At 41.3% G+C, this 23,814-nt stretch overlaps 1 protein-coding gene across 4 annotated transcripts in view; it reads right to left on the bottom strand.

The window, feature by feature from the left end:
• The window catches only part of LOC122172003 (SAM and SH3 domain-containing protein 1-like), a 520,342-nt gene that overhangs the window by 97,731 nt on the left and 398,797 nt on the right, over positions 1-23,814 (bottom strand). For 3 of the 4 annotated variants that reach the window (XM_042839973.1, XM_042839964.1, XM_042839981.1), the window contains exon 2: positions 1,478-1,606. In XM_042839973.1, coding sequence (XP_042695907.1) covers positions 1,478-1,606 — 129 coding nt within the window. Of the gene's footprint in view, positions 1-1,477; positions 1,607-1,708; positions 1,893-23,814 lie in introns of those variants that run through there. The other variant, XM_042839991.1, reaches the window with a different exon arrangement.

Below are 23,814 nucleotides of genomic sequence, written 5' to 3' on the forward strand. Positions count from 1 at the left end.
CCAACACAGAAAAACCAGGTATGGTATAGCGAATTCCTTCAGTAACATGCTTAGAATCAGGCAAGTTTTTCTAGAAAATATCTACAAAACTGTAAGTGAAATGTACCATACAGTTGGGAAGCATAAACTTAACACAGAAGACCAAACAGACCTAAAATCTCTTTTCTCTCTGTTACAGAAGATTTTCATGAACATCACGAAAACTAATGAAAAGGTTTAAGATGGAAGAAGCACAATTATCAGTAACACACATGCACAATACAGACATGCACATACATCCTATGCAGTGATAATCATTTACAAATGTAACAGAACATTACGGAAATGGAAATTATCAAAAAGCGAGAACCATGTTTTTGTGACACAAAAAGGTTCTTCATAAAGCTAACAAAAATGAGCTATGGAGATGTCCCAATAAAAGATTAGTTTCAGAGAAAGTGGGACTCCCCAGAGAATCTCTGCCACTGCATGGATAAAAAACAGCAGGTTAGGCTTTAAGGGTAACGTAATGGAGATCACGCTGTAACTGAAGGCCAGTTATAAACAGAACACGGCAGGGTCTAACGTGGGGCCTTTTGCATTAAAAACCTGAAGAGGAAACAGATGGCACCATCATCAAGGTTGTAGATGATGCCATCCTTGAGCTACAGTCAATACACTTAAGGGCAGAGTGCCCTGACAGGAACCTCATGAAACTCAATACAGACAACTGCAGTGTCCTGCTCCTGAGGAGGAGTAGGTCCATACACCAACACTGACTGGGGACTGACTGTCTGGGACAGACTATTCCACTGAAATTGGACAGAGAGTCTTGCAGAACAGCACAAACAGCAGTGCAGCCAGAAGATGGAAGACATTCTTCACTTTTACTTGGCAGCTGTCAGGTCATGCTTGGAACACCACCTTCAGGTGTGACAGAAAGAAATCAAAGAACTGTCAAAGTAATTGAATGATCTCAGAGCAGGGTCACTGTTCTCAGGTGTTTGAACCCTTGCCCTGCAATTAGATGCTAAGAGATCTGGGAGATTGAGCTTGGAAGAAAAAAAAAAAAAGACAGCTTTGAGGAGACCAACCTGTAGCCCACTGGTAGCTATGGAGAGGCTATCAGAAAGGTGGAGTCCAGTTCTTCGCAGAGGCATATGGAACAACAATGTGAGACAACAGGCATAAAAAGACATGGGAGGGTATTTAACAGAATATCGGAGGGAAAAAAGGTTCATTATGAAGACAGCGAAGAAGTGGAACAGAATGCCCAGAGAAGAAAAAAAAAAAAAAAAAAAAAAAAGTATAAAAAAAGCAGTTAATTTCCAAGTGTTAAATTGAGGTTGCTGAAGCATTTGTGTGTGCAAGTGCAATCACATATAGTTCTTTCCCTGGATGGGAAAGTAACTTTCAAATCATCAAACTGAAATACTGGTGATTCTTTTAGGTCACAAACGGCAACCATTGTTAATAAAGTCCCAAGCTCTCTACATACCACATCAAGGTCTTGGGAAACCCTCCGTTTGCGCAGCTCTTCCATCCTCTCACACACATCCGTGAAGCAGGTGTTGTAGTAGTCTGCATACTGCTGTGCAAGGTCATCAATGTTTCCCAGCGACCCATCCTGCGGTGGAGACAAAGGGAAAAAATGAGAGATTAATCAACTTAAAAATCAGGTTTAAATGTGACAGCACAACCCCTGCAGTACGGGCGGCACACAGCTCACAGGTCATCCTTTCAATGAGTCGTGGTGTCACAGCAGCCCCTCGGGAGCACATGGGTCCCTGCTAATTCCTGCACAGTCAGAACAGCAGGGACAGCAGTGCACAGCACTATCCCTGGGCACAATCTGCTTCGGTGCGCTCCCACCCACAGACAGCCATATTCCATCTGGTTCTCCAACCAGCTGCCTGCTCACTTCATTGCCAGTCATTACATATGTTCCACCAACCTTATTTACTGGGAGTAGCCCTGCTTTCCTTGTCAATCATTAACAGCAATTTCAAACACTAAAACTTCTTGCTTATAAGCAGTCAGCCAGACTGCAAACAGTTCCAGCCAAATGACTTGAACAGGAGAGTTTACACCACTCACAGAGACACTCTGCCAACTGGTCTTTTAAAACGCTCTGGAGGCAGAAACAGACTTCGCTCAGTCCCAAACCTCTGCTCTGCAAGATAACCACCCCATTAACAAAAGGGCAATAGCCAGGAACCTAACTGTAGTCACCTATTAATTCCATCTTTTTAAATGATGGATAAATAAAGGGAGGAAAAAAAAGGCTGGATTTTATAAGTGGCATTAGAAATCTTAGTAAACTTCAGGCATATATGCCAGAGGGGGCAGGGTTGACTAACAATTTTTGGTAAAATAAGCATACAGTTAACTAAGCCCAAAACAAGGAATGGAGTACTTCTGTTCCTCTTGTTGTCTAACTTACGTAAGAGCATATGTTATTGTACACATTCCTCAAAAAGGCGTATGTTACTGTTTACATTCTTCAAAAGATAACAACCTATACTTTGTGTATATATTCTGATACTCTGCAGCTTTGTTTCACTGTTATTATCAGTAAACAGATGCAACACAAACATAAAACCATCTTTAATATTAAGAAAAAGCTAAGCAATTAAGAAAACATTTGAAAATAATTATGCTAATAGCATACCTAAGATGCACTGCAGGGTTAACATGAGCTAGGAGGAAATCTCTTCAACAGAAACCACATCTTACACAAGACATTGCCATCTGAAAAGAAACAGTCCTGTTTTCTGTGTTACGACTGTGCAGAAGAGGCAGGTCTGCTCTAACAAAGTATCAGTTCCAGGTAATTGGAACAAAACACTCCCTTCTTCAATCAATGCTGATGCCTACTAAACCTGACTTGCAAAACATACTTCCTACTTTTTTTAAAGCACATTTCCACTCGCCCAGTAGGTATTGAACACTTCCCAGAACGGTTCCGCAGAAGGATCTGCGGTTCCTTCAAACTAGTGTGTATGGCACAGATTGAAAACAACTTGTGTATCACTTGCTGGAGCAGCAGAAGCAAAATAACTACAATAAATACACACATACACACTTCTCTATATATACTTACTCATTTTTTACTGTATTTCCTATCTCTCAACCTGCTAATGATCTCACATGGGAATCTCAACTGTTGCAAGATTGAGTTCCTTAGCACAAGAAGATCCCACTTCTGAGACCTTTGGACTTTACACAATTTCAAACAGATAGCTTTCCATGCCACTGGGAACAAAACACTGGCATCCTTGAGAGAGACTCCGCAGCCTATCTTGCCTTGGGAGCAGTGGGCAGCAACCACACATCTTCTCCAGATAATTCCTCCCAGGCTGTCACTGCCCAGCAGACTGGGTAAGAAAAGGACTCCCAAACCTACCCAAGCCAGTGGACACTCTGCCAGTGGCCTCAATAGCCCTGGCTGAGCACACAGGTACTGGTGCTATGCAGCAGGGTGTCTTCCACAAGGTCTGCATGCTCTGTAAGGATAAGCAGCTCCACTGTGCCATGGGGAATAACAAGCACCAAGCAGAAAAAGTAGCCCACAAACATAATCTTCAATTGTTCACTGCTGCAGGCAATACAAAAACCTGCATGAGTTTCAAAGAGATGACATGAAACCTGATTTCATTCCATCCCAGCACACTGGGACTTTGTCAGTCTTTTTCCTTCCTGAACTCTGGACACCTTTAAATTTCATGTAGTAAATTTACTGGGGAATATATGAGTGTAGTTAAAGATTATACAACACAGCAGTTGCTACTTTAAAAAGTTACTGTAATGACTCTGAAATTGAGTAATGTACTTCAAATCCGAATGTATCAGGTGAGCTTCTGTATAGCTAAGTCAGCTCTATTGCAAGTGGAGTTAAGATTGGGTAAGACAGCAGACTGCAATGCACAAAGGATCAAGCAAATCTTTGCAAATATTCCCTTTTCACATATTTTGGGGTGGGGCTCGTGGAGCTTTCTGTAAAGGATCTAAAGGCTTGTGACTGTCTCTAGAGGAAAATGAGCTTGGTGACAGCTCTCCAATTAAACTCTGCAGACGAAGGGCTGTGCCACTGCAACTGAGCATGTGATGGTAAAGAGCAGCCAACAGAGAAGTGACAAAGGCCATCAGTGCCACAAAGCCTGGAGAAACTGACAGCACTTCAATCAAGGCACAGGATTCAAGTGAGGGGCTGAGCTCCAAACACAACTCATGGCAACACTCCAAAGAAGACAAGTCCCATGTGAAAGAAAACTTAACATACCGAACAGATGATAGGCCATGAATTGCTTGGAAAAGAGAAGATCCCAGAGAGACCTCATTGTGACCTTCCAATACGTGAAAGGAGCATATAAGCAGGAGGAGGGTTTATGAGGGCAAGGGGGAATGGTTTTAAACTAAGACAGAGGAGGTTTAGGTTAGATATTAGGAGGAAGTTTCTCATTCAGAGGGTGGTGACGCACTGGAACAGGCTGCCCAAGGAGGCTGTGGATGCCCCATCCCTGGAGGCATTCAAGGTCAGCCTGGATGTGGCTCTGGCAGCCTGGTCTGGTGACTGCTGATCCTGCACATAGCAGGGGGATTGAAACTAGATGATCGTTGTGGTCCTTTTCAACCCACACGATTCTATGATCCTATGAAAATATGATGCCACAAATGTAAACATTCGTATTTACATCTCAACTTTCCAGAAGGTTGTAGTGGAAGATATTGATTCATCTATTTTTTTCTCTGTAGCAAAGACCATTTCTGAGTTTACATGGAGGATTATCCCAAGAGCACTGCTCTTGTCTGAAAGAAAAACAGATCCACAAGTCAACTGAAGGCAAAGACAGCAAGTATTTCATACCCAGCAGCATCTGTTCATGTCACACACATGGAAACAATGCCACAACTGTACAATCATATATCTGATTTACATTACCTCAAATTTTCTCACAGTGTCTTAAATACATATGATTACCTCCACAGCCCACTTCTATTCTATTAAGTACTGCTAAAAATATGCAAAGCTAAAAAAAAATAAAGTTTCATTTTTCTTCCTTTTCCTCCTGCACTGATGATAGCTGAGAGGACCTACGTGAGAAACCTGGTGATGTCAGACTGGAGATACAAGTAATCAGAAGATGATTTCTGAACTCCTAGATTCTTGCTTGTCAATGCCTTGAATTGAACGCTTCTCCAAGCAGCTCCAAACTCCCTCATGGACATTGCCAGTGGGCTTTGTGTTCCAAGTCTGTTTCCGAGTGAACTGAGTACAAAATGCCCACATACAGAACTTTAAGAACTCATTAATCTCCCTTGCAAGGCAAAGGTGGCAAAGATAGTCATAAGAATTGTCTAAAACATTCTAAAAACTCCCTAATTTATAAAACAGAACAATAAAACCATTCATAACTAACAATACTTTAAAGAGATGTTACCCTGATGCATAAAGAATGAAAGCTGATGTTAATTTTCAGTTTCCTTTGCAAGCCAAAACCTAGAGGATTTTTAAAATAATAGAAATAACAATTAAAACTCAGTTGTTTGCTTATTTCCTTTCTTCCTTATGCATAAACCGACAGTGTGGGCTTGGTTCCAATACAAAAACAGACTTGAATCAACACTTCAGTTTCACAGCTATGAAAATAGCATACAGCTATTTGATACCAAAACTAACAAGCCAGTGTAACTTAAAAGTAAGCCTTCAGTTATGTGCCACTAAGTCCCACTTTGACACAGGGGCAGTCCTATATTTGAATTAGCTTATGTGGATCCTAATGGAGAATGGCACAGCTTTCAAATACATTCTTACTGATGTATCGGTAATACAGCACCCACTGTGTGCTCTTCAGTGCTTTAGGTCAGTAATATTTGAAAAAACAAGACTTCATGGCAGCTCTTTTTCTTTTACTACATATTTAACAGTTATTAAAAGCCCTGCCACGAAAACTGCTGTGCACCAGTTGTGTTTATTGCCACACAAACTGCAGCGTTCAAGATATGTAATCCTACTGATTTTCTCTGGAGCAAAATATTGTAAGCAACAGAAATATTCATTACAAATACCATTCCTAAAATACTTGTATTTGTAAGAAGCAACAACATGTTTCTCCTGAAACTCTGCTACTTCTTGAGACATTTTCAGAAATAATCTGACACTCAGAAAAGTGAAACGACCCACTAGTTCTGAAGGGGCAAACCTAAAATTACTACTTAATAAAACGTTTTAATGAAAACTGAAGTTACCTCAGATTTCTAGTTTTGGTAGTCAAACAACGCTCATAAATTTCCATCTTATAATGTATGCATACAACATTTTTTGGCATCATAAAACAGAGGGTAGAAGATGAATTACCCTGGAATGCCCAGAGAATTAGTTCTGATATGCATGTGAATACCAGAGGAATCCATCGAGATTCATGTTAATGGAGTGACTACAAAGAGGAGCTGGAATGATCTGACACACTTATTATGAAGCTAAGATTTACCGGTCACTGCACATCAGTTAGCTTAATACACTGGCAGAATCCTTTGTGTTTGACAACTAGAAGTGTAAAAAGAAAAATGTTTTGTCAGCAAGCTTTGCTGGCAGTAAAATTAAATAAAAATACATTCATATTTGAATAATGACAACGGTATAACAAAAACTGCCAGGACAGGAGGAATAACTGCCTTTGCTAGTAACAAATGTTTTGTGAACCTGGGTATGCACCTAAATCCTAGGCATAGCACAGCATATGTTCTCTCTGCTCCAATTTCCATGCAGAATAAGAGTTTTAGAAGAAGACAAACAAACCAACAAAAACCAACCAAACCAAAAACCACTGATGACAGTTTGTACTTCACTACCTCAGATTCAGAATATTACAAAGCTGCACAGTCCAGCCCATCCCCCTATTCTAGTAGCTACAGATGCCAGGTCTTGGTTATTAGACAAATGCACTCATTCTCGAAGCCAGGGGGTGGAATTCATGCAACTGTGAGAATCCCTAACTTGTAAAATAAATGTGAATGCTATGAGCCTGTCAGGTCAGACAGAGGGGTCTCCAGCTGCATACTGGCAATACAGACGATAGCACACAAAGCAGCCACACAAGTTACAACCACTGTACCCACTCCAGCTATGGCCACAGCACAGGAATAATTTTGGAAGGTTAGGAACAGCTCAGAAACCGGCAGGAAAATTTGACTACTGATCAGTGTATACGGAAAGGACACAGCCAAAGTGAAGATGGTCTTTTGCAATGCTCTGCAATCATGTCCTGACAAAGGCATGCTTTTGATCTTCTCAGCCCAAGATGTGAAAAATCCATTTCCATACTTGAGACACAGGACTACTGTGTGGAGAATGGCTGTAAACATGAGCAGCTTATTTCTGGCACTTCAATCTTAACAGGGACACCTACCAAAAATATGTGGAACATGATCACAAGTTTAAATACTACCTTTGGTTTGGATAGCTGTAAGCAGTACAGAAATGTAAGCCAGAATGTGGTCCAGAGCAAACAGGCTTGTTTGGGCTGGAGAGAAGGAAAATGGACCAAAAAAAGGTTGTGAAATGGGAACATCTGTGGAAAGGGAACATGTTGAAAGCAGTGCTTTTCTTATGCACAAACAAGACTTCACACATTCAAAAAGATTTTCAGAGGTAAGCAGAACTAGCCTACCTGGACAGCAAGGGAGGCTCAGGTTTCCATCAGACAACTCTGAACAATGCACCAGCCCATTTAACACTTTTTCCCAATGTGGGCTCAGAGAACCTTGTGTATACTGCCCTAACCAACCATGATGTGGCTATTGCAATTACAAAACTAAGTTTATTTTCCTCCTCAGATCACTGACATTGTTTGCTTTTTTTCCTTTCGCTCCCCTGCCCCTGTGGAACTGCCATCCCCATCGTGGACACAAAGCTAGAGATAAAACTGTGACAGCACCTTCTGCACTACAAATTGTATGAACACATGAATTTAGGCCTCTCATCTAAAAGAGACTGTATTTCACATTCTTCCACAGTTCTTTGTAAGAAGGCAGACTTGTATCAGGAACACATCTTTCCAAAATACAGCAGTTACATCTCCACACGCCTCTCTGGGTAGCACTTGTATACATTACAGTAATGCAGACTCAAATGAAGAGGGCAGTCATCCACAGGAAAACCTGCAGAGCTTCACGATAATTGTGTACAGTATTAATTTCTGATTCTCTTACCTGTCCTTTGCTAGCAATGTATTTCTGCCAGGAATATGGTCAACTTTTTGCATTCTGGCTTAGCTTCAAAACAGCTGCTGCTAAAAATATATCCAATAAGCTGCTACAAAAATGTCTCTGTCTCTTCCTAGGGCTCAAAAAGGACAATTTTCCATTCAGGAGAAGAAACAATTCCGCCATGCATAAAATGGCAAGTTCAAAGTCAATCTTGACAGTCAATGGGGTCAGAAATGTGAGTGAGAGAGAGGAGGGAGGCCAGGGAGCCTCACACTCATCTTGATATTCAGGGGAAGGCATAAAATACTCAGTGTAGGAGTCATGACATTTTTATATTGAGAACAGCTATTTTAGATGAGTTGAAGGGTTGTCATGGTTCCCTTGACCTCTCTAGCTGGATGTTGAGAGAACAAAGAAAACACACAGATCACACTGATTCAATGGAAGGCTTTCTGTTAATTTTTAAGGCATCCGAGCACTGAATCACTAAGTTATACGGCTTTACAGATGGTTATAAAAATAGATCTAATAACACTGTCACTCTCTCAGCAGCATATTTTAAACAATTTGAGATTCTTTACAATAAATAGAAGGCACAATGGTGCGGTCTGACAGAAAAGATTTTGTATAACTTACTTGAAATAATTGATATAGCCCACTAAATTCAGAGTACCATCTCTCTACACCCAGAAACTTTATCACACAGCCGTGCAACCTTTTTCCATTATATACGATACCTTATCATATCATTAAAGCAAGAGAAACTCTTCCTCTTTTCAAAACTGTTGCAAATCAAACACTTCCTTCACCAACCACACCACCATCTTTTTCCCCTCACTTTTCACTGTGAAGTCCTGAAATCTCCAGGTGTAACAAAGCACCTCTTAAAAGCATTACAAACGTGATCTACTTTTCCTCCCCATGGTAAATTAAAATCAGTGTTTCTCTCTCTGGCATGCAACCAAGGAAGTTTTCTATGCAAAAAAAAAAAAACAATTTAAAACAAAAATTCATAAATAAATAAATATATATATATAAATATATGCTAAAGGAAAAAGTTTTATCTATGCAAATGTACATTCCAACATACTTATAAAGTGGATATTTATCAGAAGCAGAACCAGCTCTTTCAGATGCTTGTTATCTGACAGACAAGATTATATGCAGATTTTTTGAATAAAAAGTTTATTCAAAGCATCCTTAAAGTCCAGCTTCCCTAATAACTGTATATTACCCTCCACCCTCCTCTCCTCAAGGTGATCTGCAATAGGCTCATCAAAAAACAGATCAGAACTCTTAGTTTACAGTAATAACTGCTAGGCTATCCCTACTCACCCAACTGGCCATCAGTCAGGCACAGGTAATTGCTGCCAGCTTGTAAAGCAGCATAAATGAACAACTCCTCAAGCCATGCAAGAGCTACACCTGACATCATCTATCACTAATTTGTGTCCCTGTTTATCACTGCCTCCTCCTTTCACACACTGCATTTGCCAAATCTTTTTCCCACATTGAATGGAAATGCATCCCTCTGTATACATCAACTGCCATGGCACCTGGGAACAGAAACAAATGATATACAGAAGAGTGACAAGAATTAAGAATGAACTAGATGTTATTAAAGCATCATTACAGAGATGGAGATGAACTTGTTTCAGCATCAGGAACTTCAGCACACTAGGGGGTGGTTTCAGGTTTGAGTAGGCTAAAGTCTAATGAAATGGATATACAAAAAAACAAATATCTTACGTAAGGTGATGGGATAAGTCCTCACCTCAGTGAGCTGGACCAATCTACTGTAATAGTGTATAAGGTCTCATTAAAATTCTACCTTTTCTATCCAGTCGTAGCACAACATGACAAACAAACAAACAAACAAAAAAACACAACAAAACAATTCTGTGGCAGGTTGGGTTCTATGCAACTGAGTTGTGAACAACTCATTAAAGCAGTAACCTGAAAAAGAACCCTAAGAACTTGCAAAATATGCAAGGAAGAAACAATAAGTTGGATATTTAAAGACAAAGCAACCAGAGTAGACGACTGCATCTCTGGACAACTGAGTTAAAAAGCCAGTAAGTTTGAGCTCACAGGCTTAGAGTATCTGGCAAGGGGCTAAACTGTATGGTAAACTCAGAGAAAATAAACCTCGGTCAAATTTATATCCAAGTGTAGTCAAAACAAAAATTTCTTCTTTATACCAGTGTTCACACAGGGTGACTCCCTCTGAGCTGGATGTAGTGGTGAAATACAGTAAAACAATGAAATACACTAAAGCAACTCAATGAACCAGGAAGCTCTGCAATCTTATTGAACAGTGATTCTGCTGTACGAAATTCTGAGTTTGTTTCCTATTTCAATTATGGGGGGGAGAGGGGAAGTCAGAAACTACTATAAAATAGGGGCTTAACTGTGAACAGACTCTTAGGAGCATGCCAAGACAATCTTGTTTAAGGAGTAGGCAATAATTTTTCAGCTGTTTCTGCAGCTTTATTTGTCTGTAAGTCAACCTCCATGCAGGAAAGACATCCAGAGTATTAATACCATCTACTGGTAAGTACACTGATCTGTTTACTTTACAGGATTTCATTCCAACCTAATCCTTTTGATCTTGAGATGAGCATGTATCAACATCATAAACAGCAATGAAAGCACAAAACTTTGGATTCGTAAAACTTATTGCATCAACATATAGCAGCAAAAACACCCACAGCACCACACTGCTTACTTATTTACTGCTCAAGCTCAAAGAAATTTTTGCACGAGATGAAATATATGCAGGTTCATATTAGGGATGCATACAATAGGCGTACAGGTAATTGTCACCACATTACTCAAGGGGGAAAAAAAAAAAAAAAGTAAAATAATTCTTTATCCAACTTGATGGTCCCTCATTGGTTTCTCCCAAACAAAGCATAAATTTGTTTTTCTAGTGCTAAGAAGTTCTCTCAGTCTTTAAATTCTTTATGGAAGAATTATTATTACTGTGCTAGGTGCTCTATTAAAAAAAATAATAATAAAGCGAGAGTGAAAAATACCACCTCTGATGTTTGTGTCTCTCTACTTGTATGTCTATCCCAGCACCACAGCAGTAAGAATATCTCTCCCTTAAACTTTGCTATCCTTTTCACCAGGAAATAAGTTGCTCAGAAAAAGGAAAGTTCACTGAAAGAAATTTCTTATCCTTCTTCCTCCCCACCCCTTTTCCTGGCTTCCTCAGTACAACACTGTTTGTTCTCCATTTCTCTTTTCTAAGGTCTGTTTTCCCCCTTTTTGGGTACCAGGCTTCATGTTCAGCACAACTCTCCAGCTTGGCTCTCCTGAAGGACCGCAGCATCCGTAGCCCAAGGAGACACCATGGTGATGGCTGTGGGTACGCACTGAGCAGATGTGGGAGTCTGTCACGGCCACTATGCCCCACGACACAAGGTGCTGCGTATCCAGGGACACAGACCACCAGTGCAGAGGGCAAGGAAGCTGTGGGCCCTGGAAAACAAGGCTGCCTGCTTTCTCTGAAACTCTGCTACTCTTCTACTCTTGTGATCTTTCCTGCTGGAAATTCAGCAGCTAGCAGTCTGGAAGATGTATTCAAATCTTCTGCGTGCTTGGAGATTAACCTCTCCTTCACTCCTACTGCTTCCTGACAGGCAGTGTTTTACCAGAAAAGGAAACAACCATAATTGAATATGGCATAACTCCATTTTTCCCCAAGTAATCTTAACAGCAGAAGAAACGGTTTCCTGCAACCTGTGCCAGCCCAGCTCATGCTACCAGGGGAGACTGCCCAGCCCCGCTGCCTCTGCAGCAGCCTCCCAAGGACAACCTCACTGTGCCCACATCTGGCCCCTGTCAGCCAGTCCCATGTGTCCGGACAGGGCTGCAAAGAGGCTGTGGTGAAGTGCAGTGAGGCAAAGAGAACCCTAACAAACCCCCAAAACCCTGGAAAGTCACATACACACAGGGCACAGCGACCTGTGAGGAGGGGAACTAAACACAAGGATGAAGCCTCACCAACTACACATATTCTGCACCCCACCATGGCCACAAGCACAACATCAAGGGGCTACAAGCACGGAGCCTGGCAAACAATACATTCCTGAAGACTTGGAGCTTCCTTCTACTTTTAGAACTTTCTCACGTAGGTACATTTTTTTTTTTTTTTTTTTGGGGGGGGGGGGAGGAGGGGAGGGGTAGGGAAACAATCATGACACAAGGGATATTATTCTTGGAGATATTTTGGTCCTGAAGGAGAGGGCTTATCCCAACTTGTGTGTGAGGCAGACATAATGACAGACGTTATTTATGAGGAGCAGTGGCAATAACAAGCATGCTTAAATAGCCAGCCTGCATTTACACAGGGAGCCAGAAGCAGAAACCAGACAGCAACACGGTTAACTTCACCACTGATCTCATTTACTTACTGCGTGGGCTGTTCTTAGCGCATCTTCCTGCTTTTAGCTTAATAAAATAATACCCATAAACACAGTAAAAACAGAAAAACTGACTCTGTATTGAAGCACTTCAGTGAATTGCCAGGTTCTGACTCCAATACAGCACTACCAATGCTTATTCTTAACTGCCGCAGGTAGCACAGAGCTGAACTAAACATAAAACTGCTCATGCAACACTTCATGGTGCTGGGCTAAGGCTTTATCATTTTAACTAAGCATCATGAAGTCTCTTTGGAGAGTGCTTTATTTAGGAGCAGTAATGCACAGCTATCAGGGGTATTTGGTTCATTTAATTAAGTTGAATACAATTATACTCCAGTGGGTCTTAAAAATGCAAGAATCTATTTAAATATTATTTAGATGCGTATCTTTTAACTACCACAGACTGCACAGGGCTTCCTGTTTATATCAATTAGGGACATCAACCTAGCAGTAAGAATTCTCTCTCTTGTCAGTGTATAATCCTTTCTGCTCTGGAATCTGGCATTTTATTTGCACATTTTCCTTCAGCTGTGCACAGAGACGTGCATTTTGCATTCCTGTGTGCCTATATTGCTTCATCATTGCCAAAGTACTTCCTAATTAAGCTAAAGAGGCCTCTTACTCAAATAAAAGAGAAATATTTCTACCTACCTACAGTGCAATTCCTACAGAGCCCAGGCTTGAAAAATTGTGTGGTTGCCCCATCTCTCAAGTGTTTCAAACACATGTTTCTTTGAAGGAGCAACATGCAATTTACTACTTTAAGGAGCGCCTCAGCAAGGACTAAGCCACGTACTTGCTTCAAGAAGATGCTTAATCCCATGGAGCTGTCTATCCAGTAATGTCTCCCTCTGATAATACTTATGCTTCCACTGGTCACTGAATGCATTACTCAACTGTTGCACATCATATTTTGTTTCAGATGGGGGTGCATCTCTGTGAAAATCCCCACATGGTGAAAGAGAACCTCAAAAGCAGAAGCTCTCAGAATCCCACTGTCAATTAAGTATGTGAGAAATCACAAGTCTCTACCAAACCCAGTAGTTTGTTGTGACCAACCCAAGGCCCTGAACCACAAGTCAAAAGGCTGCAACTGTAGATAAAGACACTTGGACCTGGAGAGTAAACTAAGTTGGCACTTAAACAACAACACATCAACCTGAACATCAAAAGGAGAATGTCCCGCAAACTGACCATTTGTCAGGAAAGGTGCCATGCAGAAGAAAAACATCTCACCTAACTGCAAAAGAGATTGTATGATGAGAAGAAAGCTTCCAGTGGATAAGTTCCCTCAGATTCTGCTTCTGAGATGAAAGTACAGCCTGTTGTCACAGGGAACACCAAGCCACAAACCCAGCAAGTGTGGCAGGACAAGCTACGTACCTGGGCCAATCTGAAAAGCCACAAGAACAGGAGGGAGCTCTCAAGGCAAAATGAAGGCATTACATATTACGCCACTTTTCAAAGCATGCACCATTATCAGCCCAAACCAGAGGACAGATAGTAATAAGCTACTTCACGCATGAAGAATTAGGACTCGAAGGGACATCTCTCAAAAGAGAAAGGAGAATCACATCTGTTGAGATCTCTCTTCCAAGCTTTAGAGGCATGACTACATATCAGGGCTGGTTGGGAATGAGTTACATATTAACAGGCAATGAGGGCATCGGCTGTATCCAGCAGCTCCCTCTCAGCCTCAGCCCCTTCTCGCTAGCCAGCCCTCTGCTCCAACTTATCCACTCAAAACACCTGCAGGTAATTCCTGCCCTGGCATTACCTTGCATGATTCACGTGCTCATTAACAGCTTAACCCACTTTATGTCTGTCCTCAAGCAAAATCAGAACAAGACGTAACCAACAAGACGCACAAGGGGCTTTGCCTTCTGATACCCCCCTTAGGAATGAAGCAAGCCCTGTCATTTCAGTGACACTCTGCGGCCCACCATCAGGCCCAGGCCTCCTCAGGGCAGCCTGCATGCTGACCTTTCCCTTCCTAAGTCTCAGCACATGTTCTGCTCATTTCCTCTCACGGAGGCTGCAACTCTTCCTTCCGCACGAGCTTCCCAAATCCCTCTTCCTAGTGGTTACCAGCTACTCTTCTCAGCTGGGATCCTTTCTCCACTTCTCCAGCCAAACAAAGACAGCTCTGGAAACAGAACCACTGCACATTTGCTGCGTGACATCACCCATTTGCACACTGTACTAAATGCATTTTCCTACGTGAGGTGGAAGTCAGGAATAGAGAGAGTCACTGCTTTTTTTTTTTTTTTTTTTTAATATATATATATATATTTTATTTTAACTGCTCCAAATAGGAGCCCTACACAGCAACAGTTCTACCCAAGAGAGGAAGGAGGGCCAGAGATGTAATATATTCCCCCTATGCCATAGTTGTAATTAGACTTGGCAGATGAAAAAAAAAAAAAAAAAAGAATTTGTAGAATCTTTTGTATTCGAAGTACATTTGAGATGAGGATTAAAAACCACAATTAGCTTGGCAGAGACTATCTGAGGAACGTAGCAGTCTGCCAGAGAGGAAAAGCAACATTCAGGACTCACACCTCTTTCTTTTTTTTCAACTTTGGTAATTACAAACTCGACCTCTAATCTGAACAAACCCAATGAGACTCATCAGGGTTGAGTCTGCAACAAGGATCTGCAGAAGCATCCTTTGCCATTCTCTTCTCTGCATGAACACACACCATATGTGGAATGAAGTAATTCTTCATCACCGCGCCAATATTCTGATTAGGTCCTTGACCTTATGTTCTCGGTTGACTTCCTGAGTTTAGACAGATATCATGCAAAGCCTGGGCTTCATGTTACCCGTCTGCACATATATACATGCTCACTTCCAGACACAAAACCTAAACAATACACTGTGGGATGTGTGTTGAGCAAGAAACAATGTACCTCACAGAGGTGACATACCCCAATTTCCCTTCAATTCCTTAAGCAACAGACCATGCCACCACAGGGGAGCAGGATGACAGAGGATTAGACTGTATTTCATGCCTCACTGCAAAACATTCAGGTAGCAGTAATTAAAGAGGAGAGCAGAATTTTTAAGCTGAGCAGCCTCCACTGATGAAGCAAGAAATAAACAGATCTCTTCACTCTTAAAAGACTGAACAGAGTAAAACACCAGGGAACAAAATATAGTGAAAAATATGCATCTTTCAACTTTTATTCACACACTGCACAGAAACCAGCATAGGAATACTACAAGCTGAAACAGCAAGAGAAATTTGGATAACTAAGAAGAGATACCAAGAACTGCCATTTTCTCCTACAACAAAAACACAACCTCAGAGAAACTTTAGAGCAGTATGGTATGTAAAAACAAACAAAAACGTCCAAAGAATTTGCCACGTCTGGAGATTTCCAACACACTCTGCCAGCAGGAAAACTTCCTTTACTCAGTCCTTTTTCTCCAATGAAATGAAAACAGACATAAGGATATGCATCCAGAGGGGGAAGAGAAAGCCACCTGCTTTTGAACCGAACTAGTGCTGCTGCTTCATTTGTAACAACACAAATCCACCTGGCAGCACCAACACATCCCAGGTACTGTTTACAACCTTGGAAAACGGACTGCAGTCTCCAGCTCATGCATGTGGAAATTTGTTGTCCCTAATTCTTATATAAAACGAGACATAATCGGCACAAAACATTCCAAAGCACAGAGTTCTTGAAATGTAAACGTGGTCATCTTGAAGTTGGAAACCTGAAGACAGAAGTTAGAACCAACATGCAGTGTGCAGTGTCTCCACCCTTTTCCAGTGGTTATACAGTGGTTATTTATGAATTCTGAGGTGGGAATATGACAGATAATGGAGTGGAAGTCAGAGCCTGCAAGTTATGATGCATGTTACATATGGATATAATTACTCTTTTGTTTAAAACGGTTTTTTTTTTTTTCTTATTTTCATCCTCACAAAATACACATTTTGGCTTAAGTGGAAGAGTTACTGTTCTAAGCTAGCCAATCATTGAAAACCCACAAGAATAATCAACTACTTGGTATTAATGAAGACTCAGTTTATATTTACATGGTGATACTGCTAACAAGTCGAATCTAAAAGTGGTGGTAAAAAGGAACATAATGAGCTTCAATCCAGAATTAGAACCTAAGTACTTTCAATTTGTTTCCAACCTTAAGATGATATAAAAAACTTTCAGTCTGAAAGGGTTTTTTTTTTTTACACAAGTTGGAATGCTCAGAAAGCTCCTGCTGTGAGACCGCGAGTACAAAATCCTGAAGTGATGGATGCATTTCAGAACTTGTACAGATATGGTTAAGAGAGGTAGAATGCAATGCCTGAGATCTCCACAACTCTGTAAACCCCACAAATTCTACAGCAGTGATATTCCACTATCATATATTATGTGTAGCATAAGACATACATTATGAGTAGCAGGATATTATTCTGGCAAGCAGAACACCTTAAAAACCTAAAATGCCTTTTCCTGAAGTGCAGTGAAAGGCAATCAACCCTAATGTGTGTTTTCACTGAACCTCCAGCCGCGGATATACACTCACTTCACAAACATGCACTCCATCAACAGGGAGGTGCAACGCACCATCACGGTCAGTACTCTCCAGTCCACTTTCCCCCCATCACAAGAGAAGAGAGCCAGCTCTGCACAGCAGGGTTGGCCTGGTGCCAGAGCTGGGAGAACCATAGAATCATATGACAGAACTTGTAAAGAAATGGCAAAAGGTGTTTCTCCTTTCTTCTTTAAAACCCATGAGCCATGCTTGATTGCAGTGTAAGTAAACTCTTGTGCCCTAGGCTCATTTTTATGTAAACAGTGAAGAAATTAGACTTTATTTTTCTCTGCACACCCACCATACCTCCAGGAGCAAAAGAGATCAGGAACATCCAGCACCAAGATGCTGCTCACGTAATCTTCATTCACTGCAGCAGGCATGCTGATATTCTCATTAACACTGTTTGACTCCTGCCATGCCCATTACAAAGCTTTCAATGTATCACTTATTATTGTATTAAATAGTTACCTAATCTCCTTTATATGTGCCCTCCCACACAACCAGAATAAGCCAAAGGCAGAGAACATAAAGTTTTAACACACGGTTACCAGAGTAAAATGCCGTTTATCGTCATAAATACAGTAACAACAATGACACTGAAAGAGACGTATTTATATTCCTGATAATTACACTCATAACCTTCTATGAGTGTGTGTACCCACGCACATAGGGATGACCTGTTTTTCACTTTAATTTTTTTCATCTGCAGGCCTGATCACACAAACTGATCTCAACAGCATGGTTATGTTGATACAGGGCCACAGGGGGGTAAAATCAGCACACTGCAATGGGCCTGTAGCACAGACCTGAAACAGTACTCCAGTCTGACTGCACTCTGAGCAACACGGACCTCAGGAGCTTGTTCTCCCATTTATTGTACAACATTTAGTAAAGAAACCTGGAAATGATTTAGAAATTGTTTTATTGTATTCCTAAGCTTGTTCACCTAGTTTTCTGCTTAAACCTCACTCAAAACTGTTCTCTTGGCAGGTTGCACAATTCTCAATCTCAATTTCAAACTTCTCACAGGCAACGTGCCTCTGGAGCTAGTATGAAGCTCAAAAAGACTTACCAGGCGTCACAAGAAATTGAACTGTTAGGTATTCCATTATACACATCTCCATCCAGATAGAAATAGCCTGTTATAACTTCCTGTCACAAAGCACAGAGGCACACAAGGAAGGTCTGCTGTTGCTTTAAGCATGGAAACGTTCCACTCAGTTCCAGGAGAGGAACACAAAGCCAGCAAGCACACTCTTGGCTCACATTCCTGCTACTGGACAGCAGCAGCGCAGCTCTTCTTGCTTTAAGAGCAGCTATTTTTCATAATGTAAGTTTGTGTTGAGAATTCCTGGATTTGAATGTGTTTTAGTAAATTATTTTGTGATTTTTTTTTCCTGTCAGGGATAGTCAAGCCTCATGAAGATAGAATAACTAAAAGCCTTCAATGCCTCTTTATCTCATCACACACGTGTACATGTACATACTTCTTAAATGGAGAAAGTACTTTTATAGCAGAAATCTAATTGTTTAGAGATTTGCACATGTTAAGCCTCATTCCTTCTCTATGTCTATTTCTTCACAAATAAGTGAAATCCAGATCCCTGCAAAGCAACCCTGCCATTTGCACAGTCACAGCCTCTGCCTCCTGCCACGGCCAATAAAAGACACAAAGACACAGGTTGTTAGTCATAGTCCAGGTCACGCAACAGCAAAGCAGAAAACTATCAGCAGCACTTTCTGTCAAAACAGGTATTGTTATCAATTATTTTTCAGGGTCATCATAAAGTACTTATTCATCTGGTATTTCTTAACCTACCAAAGCCCAACACAAAGTATACTCACCAGCCATTAATACCATGATAATGGGCAAAATGGAAATGAACAAAGCTTGTGTCGCCGCCTGAAGAAAAAGCTGTAAGAGGACCGAGCCTAAAGCAGAGTTGCTACATGACTGAGGCAGACTCCAAGAAGACACAGTGCTCCAGCATCCTCTTTTGCATCACACAGCCTCTGGAGAGAAGGCAGCCCTGAAAGAACTGGCCCAGAATCAAAGCCAGAGCTCTAGCTTTTGTCCTGGAGACTTAATCCAAGGTTGGAAGGACGGCGATGTTCTTCTCCCCTGACCCAACCTACATTGCCATCCCTCTGCTCCTGCCTCACACCCCATCCAGCTGTGCTCACTGCCATCACCAATGCCTCCACCACCTGCACAGCAGGCATGCCAGCAAGAGTAATTTACATGCAGTTATGGACGGCATCACACTAAGTGAGATTAATCATTATCTAACTCTATAGAACGTTATTTGTTCTGAGATGCACTTGAAATGTTTCCACCTGACTGCATAAAATTGCAATTAACACGTGTACCATAACACACTGCATTCCATGCAGTACAATTCCATTATTTGGTGATCGGTGCATGCAACACTTTTCCATTTCTCACACCAATTCTTACATTTTCTTTCTGTTTATAAACAATGCCATTTGTTCATATTCACAATAGGGAGGCAGCATCACTAATGTCAATCTTGCCATGGCTTGTAACGGAGTGAGCTTGGTTGACTAATTTCCAAAACGTAAAAAATATGAGGAAGAAGTATTTCAAAACACTAATAATGGAGCTGGTACTCACAGCAAACAGCAATACAGTAGAAAAAAGAACATATCTCAAGATTCCAATTTACCTTAGAATACTCTCTAGTAAATAGCAGCTCTCAGCAGGCAAAGAAGAGCTATAAAAACCTCCCATACTTCTTCCTCTGTAATTCAAAAGCCAGGCAAACTGTAAGTTTTCCTTCAGAAAGAGAAAAGTGGGCACCAAAACCAAAAACTCTTATCACTCCTGACTGCACAGAATCTTGTGGAGACTTTGCTGCCTGATGGAGACATCTGTGTTATACGACCTGACATGTGAGAAAAAGCCTGGACCAAAGGTTATCTCTCTCTTCATAAAGGGATTAGCGTAGCTAGGCATAACATTTTGTGGAGACCAGAGGGGAAGGAGATGCAACAGGTTATGTTTGAAAAATAAAATTAAACATCTAAACTGAAAGCCACTCTCCATTCCGAACCCTTTATCTGAAGGCAAAATATAGTCCACTTCATGGCTTTGTGAAACAGGAAAAATGAGAGGTGCCGGTTTGGAGAGCAGAAGTTATCCTGATAGGCTCACCCTAACTCTCGCAACTGGGATGCAATTTAAAACACACTTCAAAGTAACAAAAGTCCTTTGAGCTGGAATGTCCCCAAGGGCTTTCGGAGCCAGCTCACAGTACCATGGCCATTTTGCAGACACTAGAAGAGTTGAGTACATCCTGTTTCCAAATGTATGCCCCACCACAGCCAGGACCCAGCTGCCTGCCCATTCTGCTGCCCTGATGTTTTGATACGACAGCAGAGTGCTTATACCTGAAGCCAATGTGAACTCTGGGCACCAAGCGAACATCAGAGAAGTGGAGGCACTTGTATGAGACGCTGGAAGGGCATGAAGAGACAACATTCCTGCTGCAAGTCTCAGGAGAAACTAGCATAAACTTCCCCTGCACCTTTTGTTGCTGCTATCAGCTGAGCATCTTTTCCACATCTTCAGATTTCCAAGTTCCCTGGCTTCCTATCAAATTCCTCTCCCCAAAGTATGCTAGCCAGTATGTAATTACATGTTATCACAGTATTATCAGCTGGCGTCTCTCCTTCTTTTGGTTTGTTCCCTTATTACTTTGATAAGAAATTCAAATAGTCTCTGAAACATGGAGAGCAAGCTAGATTGTGTATGTAAATATTACCGCTCCCAGAAGAATCGCAGGGGGGAGCTTTATGGTCCTCAAGGCAGATATACTCTTCTCAGCAAACTGCAGTCAGTAGGAATGCACTGGCTTTCTCTTAACATGGTTTCTCTTCTTCGTTTTTTTAATAACAGATTCAATAGTCAGAAATTGGAAACCAACTATCACTTTCTAATGAAGAATTAGAAAGTTTTCTAACTCTACTGCATCTCTTGCAAGTTCCTTAGTATCTTCTGCACCATGGCCATTGAAGACAAAAGCTCCTCCCACAAATAAAAGTGTTTTTTAGTGAAATCCCTGCTCTGTCAGAACCAATCAGCATATTGCCAGTGATTTCATTATTATCAGCATTTCATCCAAATACCTGCCCCAGATGCGGAAGGAAGAGGGAAGAACATCATATCAGCATAGAAGGCACAGCTGAGTCTTCCCTGTACTGAGGTCAACAGAACAGATTTTGAAAGCACATCATTAAAAAGAAGAAAAGTCACGGTTTTCATTTCATAGTACAACTTGTTTTAAGATTCACACAGAAACCTTCAGACTTCAGCAATGAAAAGTTTGAAGACATTAAATAAATATCTGATCTTACATTTCATACATCTCAAAAAAAACCACACTTTTTGTGGTGTTGAATTCCAGAGATGCAGAGAATTTCTACATTATTACTTGCGATTCATCTACTGCAATCTCAAAACCTTACCGTATTTCAACCACTCATCAATGCTTTGAGATGCTGCAAATTGCAACAAACCACTACGTTCCAATGCCAGCTTGCTACAGACTAAGCAAAAGGATTCAAGCACAATTATGTTATCTAGTGAGCTCCATTAACAGTACAAATAGCTTTGAGGTGCTTACACTACAGCTGCAACTATGGAATATTTCATTAGAATAAGCGCAAAAGGAAAAAGTTACACTTACTTCAGCAAAACCCCAGTAAAGCTGCAAGCACACTCAAAATATGTCAAGTATGGAGAGAGCTATGTGACTTCGAAGTCCATAAAATATGCTGCTTACCACTTCAATAGTATTTTCTTCCCCTGTGGACCTGGGGATCTGTCATCACAGGTTCCTGCATGTGAAGTCCTACTTTAAGTTAACTAATTCAAGTGTACTCAATGAAATACCAGCCTGAGCAAGGGGCTCCAGTCTGCATTCAGAGCACACCAGCAGGGCTGGTCTTCGTGGCCTCACCTCCTACGTCCGGAGCAGACCCCACTGTGGTCATTTACCTGGGTAAGTACTCAGCTCCAGCAGACTTCAGAAAACCTGACACCTTCCCTTCCACCCCTTCCTCAGCAGGAGGAAGACAGCACCAGACATTTCATTGCTTTTACACAAAACTGCTTGTCCTTTGCCACAAGGACAGCAAAGCCACAGGCCTGGCCTGCTATCCTCAGAAGTTCTCAAGAACCAAACTGGAGAAAGTCCTGAGCCATTTCCTGACCTCAGAGCCTCTTGCCTCCAGCCCACACTGGGCTTCATTCTGCCTGAGGTGCCTTTCAGCTGCACCATCCACCCCATGACCACTATCTAAGAAGGTCACTTGTTTGACCAACAAACTTTTGACATCCGCCTTTCCTAGCCTCATTTCAGCTTTCCCCTCTCGCAAATCCCTTGAGACGTTGTCTCTTCCTGCACGCCTTGGTTAGCTTCCAAGCTGTTCCAGGGCCAACCTTGCACTGTATCACAATGCCAACTTCTTGGTTCACAGTGAATCACTCCAGTATCCATCTCCATGCTTCCTAAACACTTTGGGTTATGAAGCACAGTAAGTCCTAGGAATTCAAGACTCACTTAATTGACACACAGGAATGGCTCTGCAGGCCACCATCATGGCCTTATGGACAATGGCCAACAGTCCTTAAATGTTCACTTGAAAAACATTCACCTAGTTTACTTCTTGCCTTTTGCAGCAAAGGTTTGAAAGGAATGAATTGCTAAGCATCAAAAAGATGAGCAGTGAAGAAAGCACAGAAACTTTCCTTGCCTTCAGGAAGACACACTAAATAAGCTCATGCTTAGTTCACAGGAAGATGTACTTTGCAGCAGCAAAAAACTAGAAATGCTTTAAAAGCCTGAAATACAAAGAAAGCTGATAACTCGCACTGAGGAGAGCTTCCATTTTCCCTCAGATAAGTCATTATCTGAAACTCAGCGTAAGGGTAGCTTTTGTTATTTGTGACTATGTTGTAATGCAGAGCACCAAAGTATGAAAAACTAACAGCAGTGATGTTTGCAGCCCATATAAACAAGAAACATTACAATCACAGGATGATTCCTTCCCGTAAAGCAAACTAAAACAAATGACTCTCACTTAGTTTTATGAGAAGAAAGGTAACAAGTAAGCAGCTCTGTTTTCCCAAGATGGAGAAGAAGTTGTACAGCCAGAAGAAAGCTATTCCAATTATTAGTTGTGTGAGAATCAGATCTTTTCTGCATCGTGCCCCAGTGTGCTACTCTGTTGCTTGGTCTCCTCCAGCACTCCTTTCCAGGCATCCAATAACCCTTTGCTTTTACTAAATGCAGTACTGAAACCTGCCAGAAAATGAGAGAAAGAGACTGTTCATAAAGTACCAACTGTCCGCTCCCTGTGAACTGGCAGAACTGACTCTGCTTGCATGCTTAGATTAAAATCATTAACAGTGAAACAGTGTACGCAGCCGGGCACTGTTAAACTGAATGCTGCGTGATTGAAGCACTCCAGTGGGGGAAGGCAGTGGGACAGCCTTGCTTTTGTTTGTTTGCTGGTTGGTTTTGACGAAAAATCTCATTTAGGATATTAACAACAAAGTCTACAGAGGAAAAAAGAAAAAAAAAAAGAAAAAAAAAAAGAAAAAAAAAAAGAAAA

The sequence above is a fragment of the Centrocercus urophasianus genome, unplaced genomic scaffold (genome assembly GCF_019232065.1).
Source record: "Centrocercus urophasianus isolate 14NV4802_14NV808 unplaced genomic scaffold, USGS_Curo_1.0 seq_10, whole genome shotgun sequence".
NCBI lineage: Eukaryota > Metazoa > Chordata > Aves > Galliformes > Phasianidae > Centrocercus > Centrocercus urophasianus.